This window comes from Vespa velutina, chromosome 1, assembly GCF_912470025.1.
Source record: "Vespa velutina chromosome 1, iVesVel2.1, whole genome shotgun sequence".
In the NCBI taxonomy this organism is placed as follows: domain Eukaryota; kingdom Metazoa; phylum Arthropoda; class Insecta; order Hymenoptera; family Vespidae; genus Vespa; species Vespa velutina.
This window is the reverse complement of record NC_062188.1, coordinates 16,891,390-16,914,816: the sequence shown is the minus strand read 5'-3', so window position 1 is coordinate 16,914,816 and position 23,427 is coordinate 16,891,390. Positions and strand designations below refer to the sequence as shown.

Here is a 23,427-nt window from a genome sequence, read left to right as displayed (position 1 = left end):
TCTCTTGACCTATTTAAAGTCTTCGTTTTTTCTTTCTTTTTTGTTTTTTTTCTTTTTTTCTTTTCTCTTTTTTTCCTTGAGAAAATATTTCCTCGGGCGAACGAACGAAGAGCGAGATCATTGACACGTATCAAAAAATTTTATTTTACTTTTAAATGATTTATTATAATCGACAATTGGTTTTATAATTTTACCTTACGAAATTAGATTTTATTTAATGTTTAACAATCAATAGCATTGACTTTCTCTTTTTCTCTTTTTCTTTAGATAGATCGATTAAAAAGATTAAAATATTAAAACTTTCATTAAACAGCACCTTCAAAGAATCCTTTAGCATACAAGAGTTATATTCAACGATCATGCGAGGTGAATCATTTTATACACTTAAACGTACCTCAACGCAAGATACTTTATTATATTATTTCAATCGATACACATAAACTTAGAACTCTTTTGTCAATATTTCCAAAGCACGTTCGATTAAAATGAAAATAAATAGTTGAAGAGACGTCATTCCATCGGAATCTTTCGATAGTTTCCTGACGCAATTCAATTTGATTTCCTCTCAACAATTCGCTAGACCTCCTAACAGTGTCGTTATTCGCAGATATCCGGTTTGCACGCAGTCGTAGTGTGTCTGTTATTGGGCGCAGTGGTACTTGTAGTTGGTCTTGTCCAACTTGCCCCGGGGGCAACGACCACCGACCACAGACTTGCTTTACTCATCGCAGGCGCCACTTTGCTCTTACTGGGTAAGTTTATCTTTCGTTAGATTAATCTGTATCTCTCTAGGGCTTTATCTCTTGGCTTTCTCTTGGAATTTATTTTAAAAAAGTATGAAAAAATTTCTGATCCCTTACAACAATGGACCACCAAATAACAGAGCTTTGAAACAACAATACATTTTTTATCCCTCTCTTAGTGGTACTATTATTTTTCTTAGAAAAAAAAAATAAAATAAAATAAAAAAGAATGAAAATGATTGCTTAACTTTTTAGAGGATTCTTTCAAATGAAACCATAACAAAGATCCTTGTCAAAAATAAAGAAAAACTTTGGAACTTTTAGGTATCATCCTGGCCGCCGTAAGATGTTACGTCCTACATTGCGTTCCCCTACCAGCGGATTCACCCGTAGCTACTCCCCTTCCTCCACCGACGAACGAACACCATCATCAGGCGATGGTACCGAGAGGTACTCTCGACCTTTTAGTCGGTCATCAGAATCAGCCGGAAACCGACGCTCTTATGCGAACCGAGCAACATCAGGATCAACAACAACAACAACAACAACAACAGCACCATCATTATCATCATCATCATCAACATCACGGTAACCATAAGAAGAAGCGTAGCTCGCAAAGCTCTTATCCAGACGAAGCCTAATCTTTACATCGTAATTCTGATCTGCGTCAATCAGAGAACAAAAGAGACAGAAAGAAAAATAGAAAGAGAGAGAGGGAGAACGAGAAAGAGAAAGAAAGAGAGACAGAGAGAGAGAGAAAGAGAGAGAGAGAGAGAGAGGGACAGAAGATTAGATAGAGACCCGACGAAATAAGGAACAAGGAAGAGAGAAAATGAATGAACAAAAAATCGTGAAACGGAGAAGTATGAACGAAATAGAAATTGTGAGAATATTAAAGAGAGAGAAAGAGAGAGAGAGAGAGATTCTCCGTCATGTTTAGAAAGTAATAGAAGGAAATCCGTCGAGACATCGTGATGTCTCTTATGATGCCCTGTATATGTACATTGTACTCGATTCTTTTATCTTTTGTAACTTTCTATATATAAATAATGCATATACATATTATACACACACATATATATACATAAAATTATACTATACATATTATATATACGTACGTACCGTGTACTCAGTACTTAACGTTACTGAGGAAAGTGCACTTTTCTGTAAAGTGTATCGGGTGCTCGTTCTTTCAATCTATTTCGATCAATTTCATTCATTAAAAAGTAAGCCATAATTTAGCAAGACAAGATGGGGGAAATAGGAAATAATTAAGATCGATCGATACTTATATATATAATATATATATATATAAGTATAATAAAATATATAAAGATATAACTAAATAAACGGAGTCGATGAAATTATTTCGTTTGGGATAAGAAATCTCAAAAAAAGAAAACAAAAAATAAAGAAAAAATAATAAAGATTCGAAATGGCTCGGTTAATATGGGCACCCTGTACATTAACGACAGAGCTCGTTACCATTATAAAAGACTAAACTTTTTTCTGACAAAACCGATGAAATCTCTGTACAAAAGCGTGTTATATGTATATACATACATACATACATACATATATATATATATATATATATATATACATATACATATACATAGAGTAGAGACGCATATAAAAAATGAAAAAAAAAAGAACACACAAAGAACTCATACGAATTATCGAAAGGATTCGTTCTAATTTCTCAGCACAAGTACCTACATGCTACATATGTATGTTAGGCGAGGATTAGAGAACAAATGAGAGAACGATCGAATCAAGTTTTTGATTTTTTTCTCTTGAGACTAAACAGGGCATGAATAATATGTGTATCGTTTTGATTAGGTACTAAAGAGAGAAACAAAGGATATTAATTAAAGAGCGAGGAAGAAGGAAAGAATAGGAGAAAATAAGTTAGGGAGATTGGACGGACAGTTGGTAATAAATTCCATGTGATTTTACGTGCCAATCTTGGAAACCAATATTCCAATATATTCCACAAGAATACTTCATTTCTTTCTTTCTACTAAGCTCGATTGTTTCAAAGATCTCGGGACTATTGTATCTATCTCGAAATTACAAATGTTAGGAAATCTTTTATCCCGTTTTATTTTAAAACAAATAAACAAATTTTCTGTCTTTCGGAATAAGTACAATTTGAGAAGAACAATCGATTGATACTTTACTATTTATTGTTTTTATTTTTTACTTTTTTTTTCTTTTTTTTTTTTTTTTTTTTTCTTTCTTTTTATCATTATTCACGATTTACGATGAAACGAAATCGAGGAAAAAAGAACAAAAAAGAAAAAAAAAAAAAGAAGAAAAAGAAAAAAAAAAAAGAAAAAAACGAACAAAGCGTTTGATATAATAAGCTTACATACGTCCGACTTTAAGATTATTTATTCGCGTACGTGAAGGAAAAGAGTCATGGGTGGTGTTTTTATTTAGCACTAAGAAAGAAGGATCAAAAATAGATGTCGATATCTATCTATTCGTTTTATTATTAAAAGAAAGGAGGAGGGTTGCCGGTGACGGGGAAAAACAAATTTTACATGAGATTCTTAAATACGCATGAGCGTAGACAAACACACACACACACACACACACACACATACACACACATATATATATATATACATACAAATACGTACTTACAAAGCATCCAACATCGCTCGCATTTTTCAGATACGAGCCTTGTATATACTAAACGAATTCCCCATTTTTGACGTAGGACGATAATATAGGGAGAAGAATGAGAGCAGAATGTTCGAAGAAAGGGAGATATACGAAAGTAAAAATACAAAAGATGAAGGGGAATGAGAAAAATGAAGATTTTATTGTGGGCGAGGAAATGGTTGGGGACCCAGGAGTTAAGAGGAGGATAATAATAATAATAATAATAATAATAATAATAATAATAATAATAATAATAATAATAATAATAATAATAAGTGTCGTTACTTTTAGCTAGGATTTATTGATACGTTTTATCCAGCACTTGCACTCAAACTCGATGCTATTTTATCGAGGATTAAAATTTTAGCATAATGGAAAAAAAATGGGTAAAAAAAGAATAACAATGATGATGATGATGATGATGATAATGATGACAATGATAATGATGAAGACGACGACAATGATGATTATAATGATGATGATGATGATAATGATGAAGAAGACGGAGACGATGATGATAATGATAATGATAATGAAGGATAATAATAAAAAATAGAATAAAAAACGGTATATAAGAATATACAGCAATCTTGCGAGCGCAGCATTATGCGAAATCTATGTGTCTTTCGAATAAAAAATATTTAAATTCTCTATTAACATTAGGATATTTATACTTTTAAGCAGATAGGAATGAAAGAGGGGAGAAAAAAAAATAAATCTTTGCCCGCGTGACGGGAAGACATACGAGACATATTTTATTCGCGAGGAGTATATACATATATATATATATATATATATATATATATATATATATATATGTATTATTTATTCGATTGTCGGATTAAAAAATATCGATCCTTTCGTTGACGAGATATTGTCCAAATTTTTGTAAAACTTTTAAATACATAACTATAAATTTGTTTCGAAATGAGAAATGAATGAGAAAAAAAGAGAAAAAAAGAAGAGAAGAGAAGAGAAGAGAAAGAAAGAAAGAAAGAAAGAAAGAAAGAAAGAAAGAAAAATATTTCATGTGTACCAAAAGTAATGAATATTAATTATTATTCAAATATTGGTGGCTATCTCGTGAAACGGCGATAGGGTCGATTAAAAAAAGCGCTGCCAAATTCGCTTTAACAAATTAATTATTATTACATGACCAACGATCGATAAGAATCGTTCGCGTATCTAACGCAACGATATATCGATCGTAATTTCTCTTTTTTTTTCCTTGTTTTTTTTTTCTTTTTTTTTTTTTTTCTTTTTTTTTCTTTTCTTTTCTTTTTTCGTATCGTCGTTTAAGTAAGAACGTAATCGTATGTATACGTTCGAAATTTTATTACGGTAGCAAAACTTTTCCCATCACGTGGGCGTACACGTTCGACTACCGTTGGGGTCCACTTAAAGTTATTACAAATTTAACGTCATATAAGGTAATTTAACGAAGCGATACGTGCCAGATGGCAAAGAAATTTTCATCAAGGGAATGTCCTCATGTATTCGTCTTTCACGGTAAATTTTTTATTTATTTATTGTTAGCCATCTGGTGCAGTGATATAAATACGTATAAAAGATTGATAAAAGAAGAAGAAGAAGATGAAAAAGAAGTGAGAGAGAGAGAGAGAGAGAGAGAGAGAGAGAGAGAGAGAGAGAGAAAGAGAGAAAGAGAGAGTAAGATGAAAGAGCATATACACTCTAACGTAGCGTTAATTATTATAAAACATGAGTTATTTCTGAAGTTAGTAAGAAATGTCTACTTAAAGATAAGAGAGTCGATATAATATAATATAATAATTAATTAACTATAAGGAAACTATCTCTTAAATTCATTAAATTTTTTCCGAAAAATATCTCTCTTTGAGATTTTTCAAAAAAATTATATCGATTATGGACACTAAAATAGGATCATCACATACTACCTATATAATAAATCTATACTGCTGTGGCATTAAAAACATTGACACGGCATATACTCGAACTTCCGTTTGAAAACTAACGCGTGTAAATACATAGTATCGATAATTTAAGCTCTCTAATGGCAGTTTTCAATGCAATTTTTTTAAAGGGCGTATTTTCCTTTGATCCCTTCTCGATGCGTTTTATCGTTCCTTCCACGATTACGTATAAACGTTGAGAAGGGGGTGAAAGGTGAAACGTTGAAAAACGGCCAATAATATCTAATTCGAAACAGGATCCAAAGCACGTAGAAAAGAAGAGTAATAAAAAGAAAAACGAATTACGCTTATGAAAACGCAGCTTCTTCGAATAAAATAGATTTCTTCCATTCGCCGATATTTAATTATAAGATCTATTCTGATTAAAAATACGATTTTCTTATTTGCATTTTCTACTTATCAAATCTTTTCTTCCAATTTTGTATAAAAAAGATTTTGGATTATAGTCGAGAGTCATCAAAAAATAATTATACGCTCGATAATTCGCAAACGAGTTACCTTGAAACGCTTCTTACGATATATATATATGTATGTATATTTATTCGTCTATATATATATATATATTCGTCCATCACAGCTATATGTATATTTCCTGCGTTTGCTTATATTTAGCAAGTATGAGAACGTTCGTTTCTAACGTAGAATATTAATTATTGCTATCATTATTACTATGATTATTATTATTATTATTATTATTATTATTATTATTATTATTATTATAATAGAATTATTGCTCCTGCCCAGCGTTTTCTGCGAATTAGATTCGAATGGGCTTCGAATCACGACGAGAAAGTGTCACGAGAACTTCTAAGTTGTATCTATGATAAATAAAATAAGCCGCGTATGTACGCGGACTCCTCTCGAAAAATACTTGGATTAGATGCGAGAACAGCTAATCGACGATTAGAAACATTCGTGAGAAGTTATTTTCAATTTGATTATTAATAATTTTATCTTCTTTTTATTTATTATTTTCTAATGTATTTATTTGACGTAAGAGAGATTGATAGTTTGATAATAAATGAGATTAACAATGGAATTCGCATAAATTATTTTTTAATTAAAGCGAACGTTAAAATCGTTGTATGTATATATTATACATTTCGCTAACGCAATCCAAGTGTTCATTCTTGAGTGAGAATGCGCTTAAGCCATATGCGAAGTAATTTATGCATAATATTAAAAAGTAGAGCGATAAAATTAAAAAACAAAAAAAAGAAAAAAAGAAAAAAGAAATAAATACTAGGAAGTATGTACGCCAAGCACAACACACAACTTATATAGTCATCTGAACTCTCTTGAACTCTCACGTGATCTTGTAGTTTCTAAATCGTACTTCATGCGAGCCTATCTTCTTTTTCGCAAAGCATTTTTTCTCTCTTATACATAAATATATATATATATATATATATATATATATATATATATATATATATATATATAAAGGAAAGAAAAAAAAAAAGAGAAAAAGAATCAATTTTAAGTTAAACGTACAGAATTATGGGTTAATATACCCTTTTCAGGGTATGGCAACATACAAAATGGCAACTAATACAAGAGATTTAGAGTTTATTTAAGAAAACAAGAAGAAAATGAAAAAGAAAAACATTCATATTGTGATAATAAGATACTCTTTCCCTCTGCCGCGAAACGATCGTAGTAACATACAATAAAGAACTTTGCGATATTTCAAAAAAATCCATAAATACTGGTATATAATATATATATAAAAAAAAAAAAAAAAAAAAAAAAAAAAAATGCATAAAACGAGGGAAAGTAAACGATTCAGGAAAGGCAATCTCTCGATCGTTATTTTTAATCATTATATACATGCATATGCAATTCTTTCGAAATAGCATTCGCTGACTGGTTATATACAGGTATACGCACGCAATGTTTTGTATATACATACATACGTATACATATATGCATTATACATACAGTATACATATACATATATATATATATATATATATATATATATATATATATATATATTTCTTTTAAAGTACTGTAAGTTCCTCTTATGCAGTTCGGAACTACTCCGTTACTACGATCCGGGCTTTTTACGGATAATCAACATGGATAGCTTTGTATAAGAAGGATTTTAGATTAATCATCGTCTTATCAAATAAGTTATTAACGTATAGCTTTTACGTGAAAGTTGATGTACTTTGTTCGTTTATTATTAGGTATATAAATATATGTATATATATTTTTGAGGATTACCTTTGTTGCAGTCAAAAAAAAATGCAATGGTAACGTTACGATTTTTATATAGATTGTAAAATGAAAATTTAAGATATACTTTCCCATGACATATAATATTATCTGCGTTCGATCATTGCGAAAGATATGAATAAGAAGAAGAAGAAGAAGAAGAAGAAAAAGAAAAAAAGAAAAGAGATGTACCATGTCAGTTACACGTGAATAGCCCCTCCTTAAAGAAACGCTGATGTTGTAATCCTATATGTGATTCTATAGCAAACAGCAAGTAAAAAAGAAAAAAAAAAAACAAAAAAAAAAAAAGGAAAAGAAAAAAAATAATAAACCAAGAAAAACTCTACCGCTATTGTAACTTTCAGAGTTTAATAAAACGTTTTCACTAACAGAAAAGGTCATTTACTGATCTATTAGATATTAAATTAAATTAAAATATATGCACGTATATTTAAATAGACAAAAAATGTTTTGAATATTTTGAAAAATTCAATACGTTTAATGGCGGATTATATTTTCGTATTGATTCATTTATAAGAATGGGAAATCGTCGAGATAATTCTATCTTCGTATCTTTTTCATTCATAACTCGCCCACACAATGTTACACTTACGTCATTCAATCGAAAGCTAATCTTTTGATAATTCGTACTGAACAACTTCCGTTTCTATTTTGAAGTACATAGATACGTATGTACGTAAATATTTATGTATATATATATATATATATATACTTGTATATATGTATGCAAATGTATATATATATATATGTATACATAGAGTATAGGATCAGTAAAGCTTTTATGGATGCCGTATACGCCATCCATTTTCGATGAAACGAAGTTCACACTGGTAAAAAGAATTGGATGAGTAACCTACAGTCGAGGATACAACTACGTCATTGTGGTTCAAATTATGCGATGGTAAAACAGAAGACTGAGGAATATGTTCTTTTATTACTTCATCTTATTTCCTTTAGGATTTCCGTCGTATTAAAAATATAAATTCTTTTCTTTTTCTTTTTTTCTTTTTTTTTTCTACCGAATTATGCCATTTTATTATTCGTAAGTACAAATTTAATTTATCTTTCTGAATAATCCTTATAATAAAAAAACAAAAGAAAATATCTCTTTATTGTATTTTATCAAGATCGTATAAATTTTATATTTAGCAAATTTTGTAATTTTTGTATTTAGTTAATTTAGTAAATAAAATTAATCAGTCTATCCTATCGATCATGTCAAATAAATTTTCAATGATATTGATTCAAAAATTGATTTATATCTGTACGAGAATGTTTGAATTAAAATAATTAATGTAAAATATTTTCAATTAAGTTTTTTACGTTATTTAGTAATCCATAAACACTCGTGAATATGATAGGTTTTAGACATTATTTCGCAATACTTTTACATTTAGCAGCTAGTCGATATAATTAATTGGTCATCGAGGTCGAAGGTCAGCAGTCGCAGACGACCCGAGGTTGTCCCTTGATTTTCTTCATTTTTCTGGAGGTGGATGGCGTTTTACGTTGTAACACGAACGGACGATCCACTTGGTTGATCGAGGTCGAACACGAACCCAAGTTGTTCTCTTTTACTGCGTTCGCATTGTCCTTTATTCACTTGGCCCTTCTCTTTGAATCTCTTTTACAGGACACAGAAAGAGAGAGAGAGAGAGAGAGAGAGAGAGAGAGAAACAGAGAAGGCGGAAGAGAGAGGAAAAAGAATAAAAACTCCAAATAATTCTAATAATTTTTCTTAATTAATTTGTAACACATTTCTTTGATAACGTAATAGATCATTTGATCCTTTATACGATGATCAATGGTCGGTAAATTCAAGTAGCAGTTTATATTTATTTACTATATATTTCTTGCACGTGTGGGTACACGAGTATACGATAGGAATGCGACGAATGTTTACAATGACGGAATCAATCGTAATATTGTGTACACGTGAATGTACCGTCTGTGTAGAAAATATTTTACAAAAGAAATTGGAATGCTAGATAACCAAAAGGAAACCAGGAATCCTGAGGGTCCTGATGCTAAGGATGAAAGGTTAAAGATGTGTGCATGCGTGTCTGTGTGCGTTAACTCGAAAAGAGGTGGTATATGAAATGGTGGTGGATGAAGAAAGAAAGAAAGGAAAGAAGGAAAAGGAGAGAGAGAGAGAGAGAGAGAGAACGATGTGGGAGTGAAAATGTAGGAGAGAAGAGAAGGAGGAGAGTCAGGTGAAGCTCGGTATGAAGGTACCTTCGGCACGAGGCAAATGGGTGGCAGAAGGGTGGTTTATCGACCAGGACGCGAACCTCGAGAAGCTCAGTATTCGCGGGACCACCACTCCGTTAAAACGGTCGCGCGCTAGACAAACATTTTCCGTGATATCTTTCTCTTCTTTATTTGCCTTGTAACAAAGAGAGGAAGAAGAGAAGAATTAAGAAGAAAGAAATAATAAAGGAAATTCAAAGAGAAGATCAAGGAGTGTCCGATGCGAGTATCATCGAACTTTTAGACCATCTTTCCTTGGTGAAGCGCGCGAATTTTACAAAAGGAATCACGACGCAGAGATAAAAGCTCTTGCTCATCAAAGTAAGTAACATCTTGAATGACAAATTAGTTATAATAATTTTTAATTATGGAAAATAAGATCGTCGTAATTTCGTATCATACAATGTTGAAATATTTTCTCGTATTAGTCCGATATTGTTGTTGATTTGTCAGCTGTCAGAACGAAATGTAAATAAGATATTTAAATTTTCCTGTAAAAATGATATAGATATATAAACATGCTTATGATTAATGATTAATTTCCTTTTTTGACTCATAATATTCGTTGAAAGTTAAGACAGACGGTGGCGATGATCGTTCGCGTGCATTAGCCTTGTGTACTTTTGCACGTAGACATGCGAATCTCATTAGAATAATTCAAGGAAGACTATCCTATATATTTGAATTTTTTCGTTTCTCGTAATTCACGTTCACGGTATTACGTAGGTTGGTATTGAAAACTCAAATAGATGATAATTTCTTTCAAATTCAGGACGTTAATCCAATCGATTTTTTATCTCCAATCGCTTCCCGATCTTTTCTCAACGATCGAGTGACCCAGTTGTTGATCGCTTACTCGTCGCGGGTTCGCGAGATATTGTTGGATGACCTATAGTGACCCATTTATCTGAAAGTTTTAATGAACCGGTCTAGGAACTCTAGTTTTCATCACGTGCATCGCGAATCCCCTATAGACCAGTTGTGAAATAATAACATTCTCTGAGTTTATCTCGATATTTCGATTATGAAATTATTATGCCAATAAACTATTTTAGATTTAATAACAAACCTGATGCATTTCATTTTATGTATATCTTTTATATGTATATCTTCAATATATCTTTTATATATCAGATGAGATGAAAATTCCAACGATCAAAAGTTAGAAAATTTTCAAAGATAGATTTTGTTTGATAAGATTCCTAGTTATAATATACGGATAATATGTATAGATATGTATGGATATATATATATATATATATACATATATATATATATATATATATATATATAAGGATAATATAATCTAAAGTATATAGAACGAATACGTAGGGGTGCAGCGACCCCGATTACCAAATCCATCTCGTCCGATATAGCTGGACGTCTCTGGAAGAGAGCCAAGTCAAAGTCGCAATCGCATTTAGTAAGAACGCCGACCGTGAGTCAACGTACGTAGGGGAGGCTCTGGAGCAAAGACGTTTCCATAAATCGTCGTTGCTCCCTTTATGAGTGCTCTAGTATTTCAAATTGATCGATAAATAGGTCTTCTCGATGGATTCGTTAAGAGAGAAAATGATCATAAAAAGAACAGCCCTTCCAAGAAAAGGAAAAAAAAAAAAACGTAAATCTTTTACATTTAGTGGTATTTCGTTTAAAACAAAACAAAAAAAAATAAGAAAAGAAAATATAAGATAACATGAAAAATAGTTTTGCAAAGGAATAGAAAATTACGTTACTTCGAAATGGATCCTTCCACGAGGTGGTTCACGCTGATTTATTATTTCCATGCTCAGCACGAAAGAGCCAAGGATGCAGCTTGACATCCTCCCGGCGAAAAGGTGAACCACCTTGATGTCGTGCTGCCTTCGATAAAACCTGACTTGCATGCGCCATGCGAAGTCACGTATTTGCATAAATAATACCCCGGGCCATTTACTTTTATCGTTGAGACTGCACCCTCGATAGGTACTTTAATTGGGCATAGGTACTAAGAAATTTCGTAAGAGACGAATTTCGTATGGAACGTTAACTTTCGGGTCGTTAACTCGCACGCAGATTGTAAATTCCTACTGTATTACGCATTTCTAATCGTTCTTCAAATCTCTTATCTTACATTTTTAAATCGATTTCTTGAGAAGAGATAGGTCAACGTTAAATTATTCTAGCTGCTACATGAAATTAAGCTTTCTATGAGGTAGGTTGAGATACTTTACGACTGTTTCGCGTTAATTCCCTATTCGGCTTTGAAATCATTCTTTCTCTCTCTCTCTCTCTTTCTCTCTCTCCTATTTTTTCTCTTTCTTTGTTTCTTTTGAATTCATTCTTGCGTCATTCAATCTGAGTATAAAGACCCGCCAAAAGGCAGAGTCCAAACAAAAGGCTTTAAATTCTACTGGTGGATGATAAGTCAGAGTGTTACAGGAATGCTACTTCCTTTTGCTAATTCTTCGTGAGCGCTCATGAAAAAAAGAAAAAGAAGAAGAAAAAAGGAAAAGAAAAATAATGAAAAAAAAAAAAAAGAAAAAAAAGAAAGAAGATAGGGGATTAATTAACGACGAATGGTACATTTTTGTATGTACATACATGTACGTGTCTACTTATCTAATACGAAAAGAGGAACACATTTTTAATACGAAGTACGAGCTCTAATCCAGTCTCTTCTTTCTCCGTACTTTCTCGGACTCTCAAAGCTCTCTTGGCGGAGATCCAAAGCTTAGGGAGCAGCGAACTGGTTGCACCTTGTGGTGTGTCTATAGCCGGCCTTTACTACTACTCTCTCTTTCTTTCTCTCTCTCTCTCTCTCTCTCTCTCTCTCCCTCTTTCTTTTTCTCTGCGTTTGGTAGTGCACATGCAGCTGCAGCCATGACACCGGGAACCAGGCCACTGTCCCACTTTACGCCTTTCCGTGCAATAAAGGTTACCTCTTCGTCGTCGTCGTCGTCGTCGTCGTCGTCGTCGTCGTCGTCGTAGTTGTCGTCGTCGTCGTCGACATGACGTACACGTAACCAACTTCTTACGAGGCTCGTTTTAGTGTGAATCGAAAATCAGTAACGTTGAAAATCTATAGAACGAAGGACATAGTATGTTTGATGGAATTTACTAGTAGTCTAAAAGAGATAGAGATAAAGAGAAAGAGAGAGAGAGAGAGAGAGAGAGAGAGAAGAGAAAAGAGGAGAGAGAGAGAGAGAGAGTTTCTAAAAAGATATTTACATTATTAGAAATAAACTTGAAATATTTCATGTCGAGCAAACAAACACTTTTTAATGTAACGAACAAATTAGATATTCTTAGATTCCAGACGGTAGATAATTCCAAGGGTTTTCCGTCTAAATATCGCCAAAAATATCTTTTCCTTTTTTTATGAAAATTTATCATTGTTTGTCTTAACGATCTAACAATATTATCATTTGAATTATTTAAACGTGAGAGAGAGAGGGAGAGAGAGAGAGAGAGAGAGAGAGAGAGAAATATTTCGTGTTACCATGAAACAAAAATCATAGGAATTAATCAATAATATTTTTTGATGGATTATCATACAAATGTATGGAATTCGTAATTATGCGGAATGTTTAGGGAATACCTACACATGTACTTATATGTACACGTGTATGTATGTATATATATATATATATATATATACATACATATATACATAAAAATATATATATATATATATATATACAGATACACTCTTATATACTTCTACGTGCGTCATGCTTAAATAAATACTGTACTTGCACGTACGCCTTGTCGCATACAATTTTTCATCAGTATATGTAATGGAGTATACGTGGGACATAAGGTTTATCATTGACGCCCCCACAAATGTAAATGTAACGGAACGGAACTCTAATAAAGTTCATTGGATCGTTTAAACGAAATTGCACTTGACGATCTCCAATGAAACAAACGTCGTTTATATTTCTCTTCTTTTTTCTTCCTTTTTCTCTTTTCTGTCGCTCTATAAAAACGCGCAATATTTTTCTTAATTATCATTCACGTCTACGTTATAAAAGTATAATTAATTGCATTAAAGTCGATCAATTTGAGAAGAGAAAGAAAAATAATATTCTACGTGTAATATCCTAATAACAAATATTATTGAAAAATATTATTCCTTCCTTTTTTTTTTTTTTTTTTTTTTTACACGCATAATTATAATTTCGAAGAATCGATACATCTGTTCGAGATATTAAAAGGGTTGAACTCAAGGCTAACGCGTCCGCGTTATAATCGTGCTCTTGAATCTTACAATGGTAGCAACTAGATTTCTCGTGACGAGCACATACACGCATATACATATATGTAAAGAATTTGCATGTTAATCGGAAATAAAACATTTATTCGTCATTACAATAAATAATTCTATTATCTTTCTTCTCAATTCGTCCTTCGTATGTATTTTAAATATGACAAACAATAATCTGTAAGATTATTAAATTAATGAAATACCTGTTTCGAAAGAAAAACAAAAGAAAAATTTATATAGAGAATGGAAATATAATGACGAACTGTCTATCATCGAAAAGCCTTCAGAAAACAACGTCTCGAGTCTCGTATTCGATACTATTATTGTTAAACAGGATCGACACTTCGTACTACGTAACAACTTTGCGTACTTAAGAAGTCCTTCGATTAATCGACGTTCCACGACGGGTGGATTCGTAAAAATAAAGTAAAAAAAAGAAAAAAAAAAAAAAAAAAGAAAAAATGTGATTAATGTTTGTGCCGAATATGTCATTTATCTTGTTCAAAAGGTGCAAAGGTTGATGTAACGTTGAATAAATCCGACATACGCCTACGCTGTAAAGGCGAGATTATTGAATATACTAGATCTCTATTTATTCCAAATTCGAGATGGTAAATTCAATTGCAAAGTAATAGATCAATGATCATATTATTCAGTCTAGATTTATCGATCAATCAAAAATACACGAGTATCGTTCGGAGAAGGTCGAGTTTCGAGAAGAAGGAAAAAGAAAGAAAAAGTGAAGAAAAGTAAGAGAAAGAGAGAGAGAGAGAGAGAGAGAGAGAGAGAGGAAGGGAAGGAGGGATGGGGGTAAGGTGGTCTCGTTAAGAGACTGGAAAGAGAACGATCGATGAGAATGAGGCGAGTGGTGGAAGGACGAGAGCGCAGCGATAGTTTTCTGACAGTGCAGCTGCACCCCTTGTGTGCCCTGGCTGTTCGATAACCGAGGTGCAACGTCCGCTGGCCCCGAGAATATATCTAGGCCATCACTACCACCACCACCAGCACCACCACCACCACCACCACTACTAGCAGTGCTAGCAGCAGCAGCAGCAACAGCACCAGCAGCAGCAGCAGCAGCAACATCAGTGGTACCAACACCATCACCACCCACATCACACCGGCTACAATCTACTTTAACTCGACAAGTAACGACACATACTAAACGAGTAACACTCACACCTGCTGCCTGCACTTTCAATATAATAGACCGATCCACGTGTCTCATGTATGATGATGCTTTGTCAACCGGCACCCAGCAGCCCTGACAACAACAAGCTCTCCCTTTGTTTCCTCCATAAAGGAATATACGTATATAAACGAGAAAGGAAGAAAGAAAAGAAAAGAAAAAGTTGCACGAGGGAGAGGGAGAGGGAGAGAGAGAGAGTTTCCGACACAACTAAGATGGCGAAATTAATTCAAGGACACAACTAGGAAAATCTATTCCGATCGATAAGCAATTCTTACGATGCTTTCATCGTGTATTCATCGATATCCTCGACCCGTTGCCTCCTTCGAAGAGAGAAGGTCGATAACTCGATGCGTACAACATTTTTTTTTCTTTCTTAGATGCCAGGACCTCGGTTTATTATCGGAAAAAGTAATTATCGCCGGGAAAATTCGTAACTATTGACTCGGGAAGCTGCAACAAGACCTCCACGAGAGCTTGATTTATTTACTTCTTTTTTTAGCTTCATTAGATTCACTTGTTGTACGAGAATAGCGTTGAAATTGTATTTTGTTCAATTAAATCGTATATTGTTGGATTAGATTCCGCGATATTTTTTGGTTTTATTGAAATTTTTCTCTCTTTTTTTTTTATGTGTTAATATACTTTCTTTCTTTCTTTTCTTTTTTTTCTCTTTTTTTTTTGTTTGTTAAATTCGAAATAAAAAATTTTTCAACGAGTTTTTGTCTCTTGAAATCTTCCATTTTTTATTTCTTTACAATAATGATGATTTACTAATGACTACCATAGAATAGAAAATATAAAGAGAAAAATATGAAAGAGGTAATGGAAGGGAATGAAAATGTAAAAAAGAATAATAAAGCTGAGAAGACGTTAGTGGGCGTTAAACTCCCATCGTCATAAGAATCTAAAATATAGAAAGTTGTTGAGGTTTAAGAAAATCCAAAAGGGAATATCGAGATGTAACGTTTGCCTGTATATGTATATATATATAAATCTATCGAAGACTCGACACTGTTTCTTTGACCTTTTACAATGTCACGTGCAACGGATACGAAATAGTTCGATCGGAAAGATGTATTCTTTTTACCTTTATAAAATCGTTTCACGCAAGAAAATCCGCCGATGACATTTTCTCTGATGAACCAAAAAAATTCTTACGATGAGAGTCTGTTATATAACATTATAATCGACTTCATATATAATGGCATTGATCGAAACAGAACACGTAACATTCTGGAATATAACCCGCGAAACGAAGTCATCAGAGTGAAACTAAAGATTCTACCCTCCTTAGTAAAGCCCCCTACTTGCTCGTGCATCCGTTAAAGCTGTTCCACTTTCCACGTCGAGCGTGCAGCTCTTCGATAACCCTGGATGATTTACACCTTGGTTTGTAGGTTCTATTATTTCAAGCTACATATTTTGAATCGAAATACGAACGATATATATTCCATTAGAATTTAGATTTCCAAATTTTCATTGGCTAATATCGTCTTTAATCAATCTTTGAACAATCTATGGCTAATCATTATTTATTTATTATACATACATACATTATATATATATATATATTATTATGTAGAACATAGTACAATTAGATATTATTCAAAGAGAAAAGAAAATCTATAAAATAAAATAGATTTATAAATTAAAAGAAAAGATTCTTTTTCCTTTTTTGTTCCTTTTTTTTTTGTTGCTTTTTATAAATGAAAAGATACATTTAAACTAAATGATTTCAAAAAAAAAAAGAAATAAATAAAAGCCGCACGAAGGGAGACCAGGAAATTAAACAATTATAGGATTATTCAATAGTTGTCATTCATATTGGTTCTAATGACGTTTATTCTCGTTAAATTACTCTTCCTTAAGAAGCAAAAAGTAAAGATTCTTAAACGTATTCCAATAATAGTAATCGTGTTTATAGGATGATTACGGCATTACCAGTTCCATCTGTAAAGGTCTTCCACAAAACTTATTATCAAGAGAAGGGAACAAGAATAGGAAATAGCCAACCGGGAAGTCCATTGGCAGAAAGCGAGGCAGTTTTAGCATTGGTCGACAAAGAACCTCCTGAATATTATTTTTGTGGAAAGGTAAGTGAAAGGATTATTCCTTCTTATTATTCGAAATACCAATATCTTCAGTCTTTATCAAATTACTTTGTACGAGAATATTTCAATTAATTTTACGCCCACACACATATTAAATTCATGAACTATTATAACGATATAAACTATCATAACGATACAACGGAACAAATATTTTTCAATTATGTCTGACTAAGTTAAATAATTATAATGGAAAATTTATTGTATTATTAAAGAATAATAAATTATATTCTATAAATAATTCTATAAATTGATAATACATTGTGAAAATTTAATCAAAGTAAATCTCATTTAAACCTTCTTAGACATTAACAATAATTATATCAAAGCTCTTTTTCTTCATCTTCTTATTTTATTCTCTCTTTCTTTCTCTCTCTCTCTCTCTCTCTCTCTCTCTCTCTCTCTCTCTCTCTCTCTCTCTCTCTCTCCCTATCTGTTTCTTCAATAACGGAAATAATAGATCCATGATTATAAAGGTTAAAAATAACGGAAGGGCATTCAAGATCGTAGGTTTCAAACTTAGAAACAACAGAGTTTTGTTTACATTCAAAAATAAAATTCTTTAAGATAATATTATAGTCAAGGTTTTTGAAGATCTCTATATTAAAACGAGAAACATATTAATTTGCGTATTACTCCTTCTCTCCTTCATTTTTTAATTTCATTATCGATCTTAACTTGCTTCACATTTAGAATTTTCCAATATGATTATAAATTCTTTGTTATTTGTTGAATGTTTGCCGAAGGAAGATAAAATAATATGTCTGAAGAATACAAAAGATTTATTATTAAACTGGATAATCTTTCGAATGATTTTAATCGATTATTTTTCTTCTTTATTTTTTTGATTAAAAATTAATTGAATAATTATTCTCTAAAATAAATATATTATATATATATATATATATATATATATATATATATGTATTTACTTTTACTAAAAATAAATTCTCAAGTATTTGCAAGACTTTCGAAGGGATTAAATCTTGTAGGGCATTATTTTTTTTTATTGTAAGTTTAAAAAAAGCACTACCATGAGTCAATCGATATTCGATTACTACGTTATAGTAATTTTATGTTATTGACGATGGGTTTTATACGAAAGGGCGGAAGATTTTTGTGACGTCATTCGATCTTCGTAGGCGTTGAGGAAAGAGGGGATGAAAGAATTCCGTGTATAATTTAAAAATACGAGATATAACGGGATTTTAATATAATCTTTTTCATTTTGATACAGCGAAAGTTATTTATCGACATTTGAAAATAAATTTTATCAGTCGACTAATGCCTCTCGTAATTCTTTACAATAAGTTGTAATTATTTGCAATAGTTAATTCGATTAAATTGCCTTTATTATCTGCGATTCGAATGTACAAGATTCTTCTAATTGAAACAAATAAAATTAATTTCCCGTTACAAATGGCTTAGCTTAGTGGAATAACACCGATGAAGTGTAAATTTAAACTAGCTTTAGCATGCGATGTCCAACGAGTTGAGCTCGTTCACATTGACGATCTATATTTTGAATAAAATCCAATAACCTTGACCTTGGTACTCGATAACGAAAAGTCGAAGGAGAAATTCGATGCTGGAGGAGTAACCGAGCGAAGAACGCGACAAAGTGCTGTTCGTATCGTGATAGCTATAAAACGCTCTCTTGAGTTCGTAGAACGAAATTGATCCCTCGAGAGGAGTTACTAGAGTTACTCTTGTCTTTTTTCTGATAAAAGATATCTTCAAATTATAAGTAGAAATTAAGATAAAAGTCGCTAGATTTTTCAAACGAAATAAAAAAGATTTAATCGTATATATATATATATATATATATATATATATATATATATATATATATATATATGTATGTATGTATTTATAATTACTTAATTAAAACAATGTTGTTTTACGAATTATACATATTCTCACGTATAAAAGTAACAATTATAAATTGGAAGAAAGTAATAATTACATGCTGGTTCGTTGCAAAGTTTAAAGGGTAGATCAATAACAGGGAATATGTTGATCCATGCTTTTATAGGGTCGAGTAAGAGTTCTCGTAATGTAATTACTTCGTGTGTTCATAAGATTTTTTTTTCGCAAAGATAACATTTATAATATTTTTTCATTTAATGAAAATATAATGAAATAATTTAATGAAAATATAATTATTCAAGAACTCACAACTCATATATATATATATATATATATATATATATATATATATATATATATATTACCTGTCTTTGTTATACCATCATTACATCACCGGCATCATTATATACATATAAATATATGTCATAAATATTGTATATTTTAGAGAATATTCGTTGGAAATATTCACAGGTAAATTCTCTGCACGTTGTCGTGGGATCTTTACTTTTTGGAGCCGTTGTACTCGTCGTCGGGTTAGTTCAGCTTGCACCTGGAGCCGAAGCCGCACAAAATTCGGCCGTATTAATAGCGGCTGGATGCGGCCTTCTCGTAGTTGGTGTTTTATTGGCGCCTCTTCGAGCTCTCTGTATCAGAAGACAAAAGGCTGTTCAAAAGGAGGGTACACATCAGCGAAGTATCACCAGCATAGACAAACTACTTTCTCAAAACAGGTAAGTTTAAGATAAAAGTTATTCGATAAAAATCAAAATTATTCAAAAAATTCATATTAATTATTTAACAATATATAAAATACATACATATGTGTATTATAATTATAATTAAAATAGTATGAAAAGAAAATTTTCATATTTCGTAAATTTAGATTTGTTATTGTTAGATTATTGTTAATTTGTTGTTATTTTTGGTGAATCATTATCTCAGAGATTTCACTGTCCTGACACCGGACGAATTGGAGGATCTCGTAGGAAGGCCGGCCTCAAGCTTGGAGAACAACAAAACGAGTTCGAAACAAGTTCGAAATACCTAGGTATTGTCAGCCTCGAAGAAGGCAATGCCTTCGTCGCCGACGTGTTCGAACACAGCATCCTCATCTACATCACCAGGAACGAGCTCCTCCATTCTTTACACTCATCGTTTCGACTCACGCGAGCACAGTCTCGTTTGAAAGAAAGCTTGAAGGCTTGATCAAAGAGAGCTTGGAAATCATTCGATCTCCATTTTATCGTTTTTTGCTAAATTGGAAAAGAGTGATTGGATTAAAAAGAGAAAAGAAAATTACGACGACGACGACGACGAAGCACATAAAAGGATAATTCATTTAACAATTAACGTTACTATATTCGATCGTCTAATGATTTATTACTCAATTTTCTCTGTTAGTATTACGCATCTAACGTGTAATACTATCTTCGTTTACGACCAATTGGCGTCTTACTTGATTATTATTATGGTTTCGGGTCCAACGTGGAAAAACGTACGTTTCTGATATATCGATCTATTATCGGCACATTCGTATTCCCATTGGTATATAAACCGAATCGTTCTACGTCAAACGATACAATATTAATTAATGCAATATTATTAAATTCTCAACATTGTATTTTTTACGCCGATGAATACAAAAAAAAAAAGGAAAAAAAAATTCTCTTCTACGAAAGTTTCGAAATTTTATCCCAATTATTTCCAAATTGATGAGACTTTTAAATTAGATAATATTATTTTTACGCAGCTCAATTAAATCGACAGACAATTACAATTTCACAATAATTCAAGTGAAAAAGTTAAAATAATGTAAATCAGTTAATTGTAAGATAAACAGAATTGAGTAAGTCTGTAATATTAATAATAATAATAATAATAATAATAATAATAATAATAATAATAATAATAATAATAATAATAAGCACGCAGGGGCCTAAGCCTAATACCTATCAATAATTTAGCTTATGAAATAACGGGGATAATTTATAAATTGCATAAATAAATCGTTTCCTTGCATTTGAAGTCATAAACATTTCATCGTTAAATCATAAATGCAGTCAGCTGTTATTTCAGAATACTCATCAATTCAGAATGATCTATGAAGATAAAATTAGATTCAGTCAAAACATAGAGCCCACTAAAGTTGGCAAGTTTAACTTTTGAAATCGATTGAAAATCGAATCGATTGACGTAGAATGGCTCGGACAGAGAAACGATACGTCGATGATTTAAGATAATTTGAGATTAAAGAGCGGGTTTTTTTCTTTCCTTCAAAAAAGAATTCATTTCATATAATAAAGTCGCTTTAATATCGTCATCATTGAACGCGAATATTCATGAATGAAATTTCTTTTTCGAAGAAAAGAAAAAGGGAAGAAAGTAACGCGCTAATTTGGCAAGGGTAGTCAATGATCGACCAATCAAAGATTGACTTCCCTTCGTCGTACGTTGTTCAAGTTGCGGTCCACTCTTTGTGTTCCATGAAAAAAAAAAAAAAAAAAAATAAATAAAAATAAAATAAAATGTATCAAAAAAACAAATACAACAAAAAAGAAGAAAAAAAGGGGAGAAAAAAGAACGAAGGTATTCGTCATGCATTTAATCGAACATCTTGAAAGAATCCTTAAAAAAAAGTGAATTAAACCATTGAACGAGATGAGATATGACATCCATATACATATATACATATAAATAATATATACACTATACGCGAAAGAAGACACGAATAACGACATAATCATAAAGTTAAACGAGATGTAGCGACGTAAGTGTATACATATTTCTCGTATTGTAATTTTTCTAATGGGATTTCGCGTATGTAACGTTTCTCCGATAGAAAACTGAGAAACGTATTTTCTGTTTCAAAATCGTTAGAATTATGCGCGCGCCCACGCGCCCGCTCTTAACATACATATATTACAATATATATATATATATATATATATATATATATATATATATATATATATATATATTATTTCCATCGTCAACGGAAATAAATTCGATTTGACGATAACGCGGAAAAGATTTCATTTTCTTATTCTTATTATTATTACTACTTGTTATTATTATTGTTAACGTGTTTATCGTTCTTTATTCTTCGAGATAACGTTGAATTTTGAATCGTACCTATCTTGAGAAAGAAAGTATGTAAATTTATCGGCGAAAAAAGAGAAAAAGAAAAAAAAAAAAAAAAGAAGGAAAACCTTGTTATTCCGTTCAGTTTCGCCCACGCCAAAGTCAATTTGTAGGAACCCTTTGTGCATCGAAATAACATATATAAAAAAAAAAAAAAAAGAAAAAAAAAAAATAGAAAAGGAAATAGAAAAAGACAAAATCGATCGATCCTCTTGCAAAAAACAAAACGTCGTTACATGAAGGGTTTAATGAAATCGCGTTCGAACTCGGAATAATCCATATTACAATCCCGTCAAGATATAAGTCTGAGCAACTGCCCTTATTAAAGATGTCGAAGAAGAAGAAGAAGAAGAAGAAGAAGAAAACGAAGAAGAAGAAAAGAATAGAAAAAAAATAAAAAAAAAAAAAAATAAAAAAATAAAATAAAATAAAATAAAAAGGTATATGATATATACGGTGTATAAATAGTATATCTCGTGATATGCCGCGACGATCGGATCTTTACTTTCACCTTGTAAACGATCGTTTGATAAACTCTTACTTTCGCCATAATGTCAAAATAAGAAATTTGTTTAGATTAATGCGAAGATCTTCTTTATTTCGCGTAAGGAGAGAAATTTAATATGGGAGAAAATGTATGACCATTTCTATCGTCGATGTGTCACGTGCCTAGTAGCAAAGATCGTTAAATTATTTATCGCATTTTTCGAAAGACACGAATTCGCCTTCATCGTGCTTAGCGAAGATAAATGAAAATAATAGATAAATAGTTTAGAGATGCAAATGAAAGCGTTCGCTTTAGATTAATCTTACTTTATCAAGTTCCTGCGAGATTATTATAAAAATGATAAAAGGAGCTTCGGCGATACAATCTTTTCTAGCTTTTAAGCTGATTTTTTAAAAGGGAAAATAATAATAATAATAATAATAATAATAATAATAATAATAATAATAACTATAATGGAAAAAAAAGAAAAAAAAAAAAAGAAGAAAAGGAAAAAGAAGAAGA

At 31.6% G+C, this 23,427-nt stretch overlaps 2 protein-coding genes across 3 annotated transcripts in view; both read left to right on the top strand.

Moving 5' to 3' along the window:
- The window catches only part of LOC124956833 (putative uncharacterized protein DDB_G0288537), a 44,136-nt gene extending 37,041 nt beyond the window's left edge, over positions 1 to 7,095 (top strand). Inside the window, exons 3-4 of one of the 2 annotated variants that reach the window (XM_047513150.1) lie at positions 593 to 752; positions 1,068 to 7,095. In XM_047513150.1, the coding sequence (XP_047369106.1) occupies positions 593 to 752; positions 1,068 to 1,384 (477 nt within the window). In that variant the 3' untranslated portion in view covers positions 1,385 to 7,095. The remainder of the gene's footprint in view (positions 1 to 592; positions 753 to 1,067) is intronic. The other variant, XM_047513159.1, reaches the window with a different exon arrangement.
- Positions 7,096 to 9,748: 2,653 nt separating this feature from the next.
- LOC124948815 lies at positions 9,749 to 21,832 on the top strand. Its single transcript, XM_047493026.1, has 4 exons — positions 9,749 to 10,180; positions 17,225 to 17,393; positions 19,749 to 20,008; positions 20,220 to 21,832. The coding sequence occupies exons 2-4, from the start codon at positions 17,226 to 17,228 to the stop codon at positions 20,323 to 20,325; spliced, it is 534 nt and encodes a 177-aa protein (XP_047348982.1). The 5' UTR covers positions 9,749 to 10,180; position 17,225; the 3' UTR covers positions 20,326 to 21,832.
- Positions 21,833 to 23,427: the final 1,595 nt, after the last annotated feature.

Excerpts from the sequence above, each read along its gene's own strand:
- LOC124948815 (XM_047493026.1), top strand. The coding sequence starts at position 17,226 with ATGATTACGGCATTACCAGTTCCATCTGTAAAGGTCTTCCACAAAACT. Across the intron at positions 17,394-19,748 it reads AATATTATTTTTGTGGAAAG|GTAAATTCTCTGCACGTTGT; the intron begins GTAAGTGAAAGG and ends AAATATTCACAG. Across the intron at positions 20,009-20,219 it reads AAACTACTTTCTCAAAACAG|AGATTTCACTGTCCTGACAC; the intron begins GTAAGTTTAAGA and ends TCATTATCTCAG.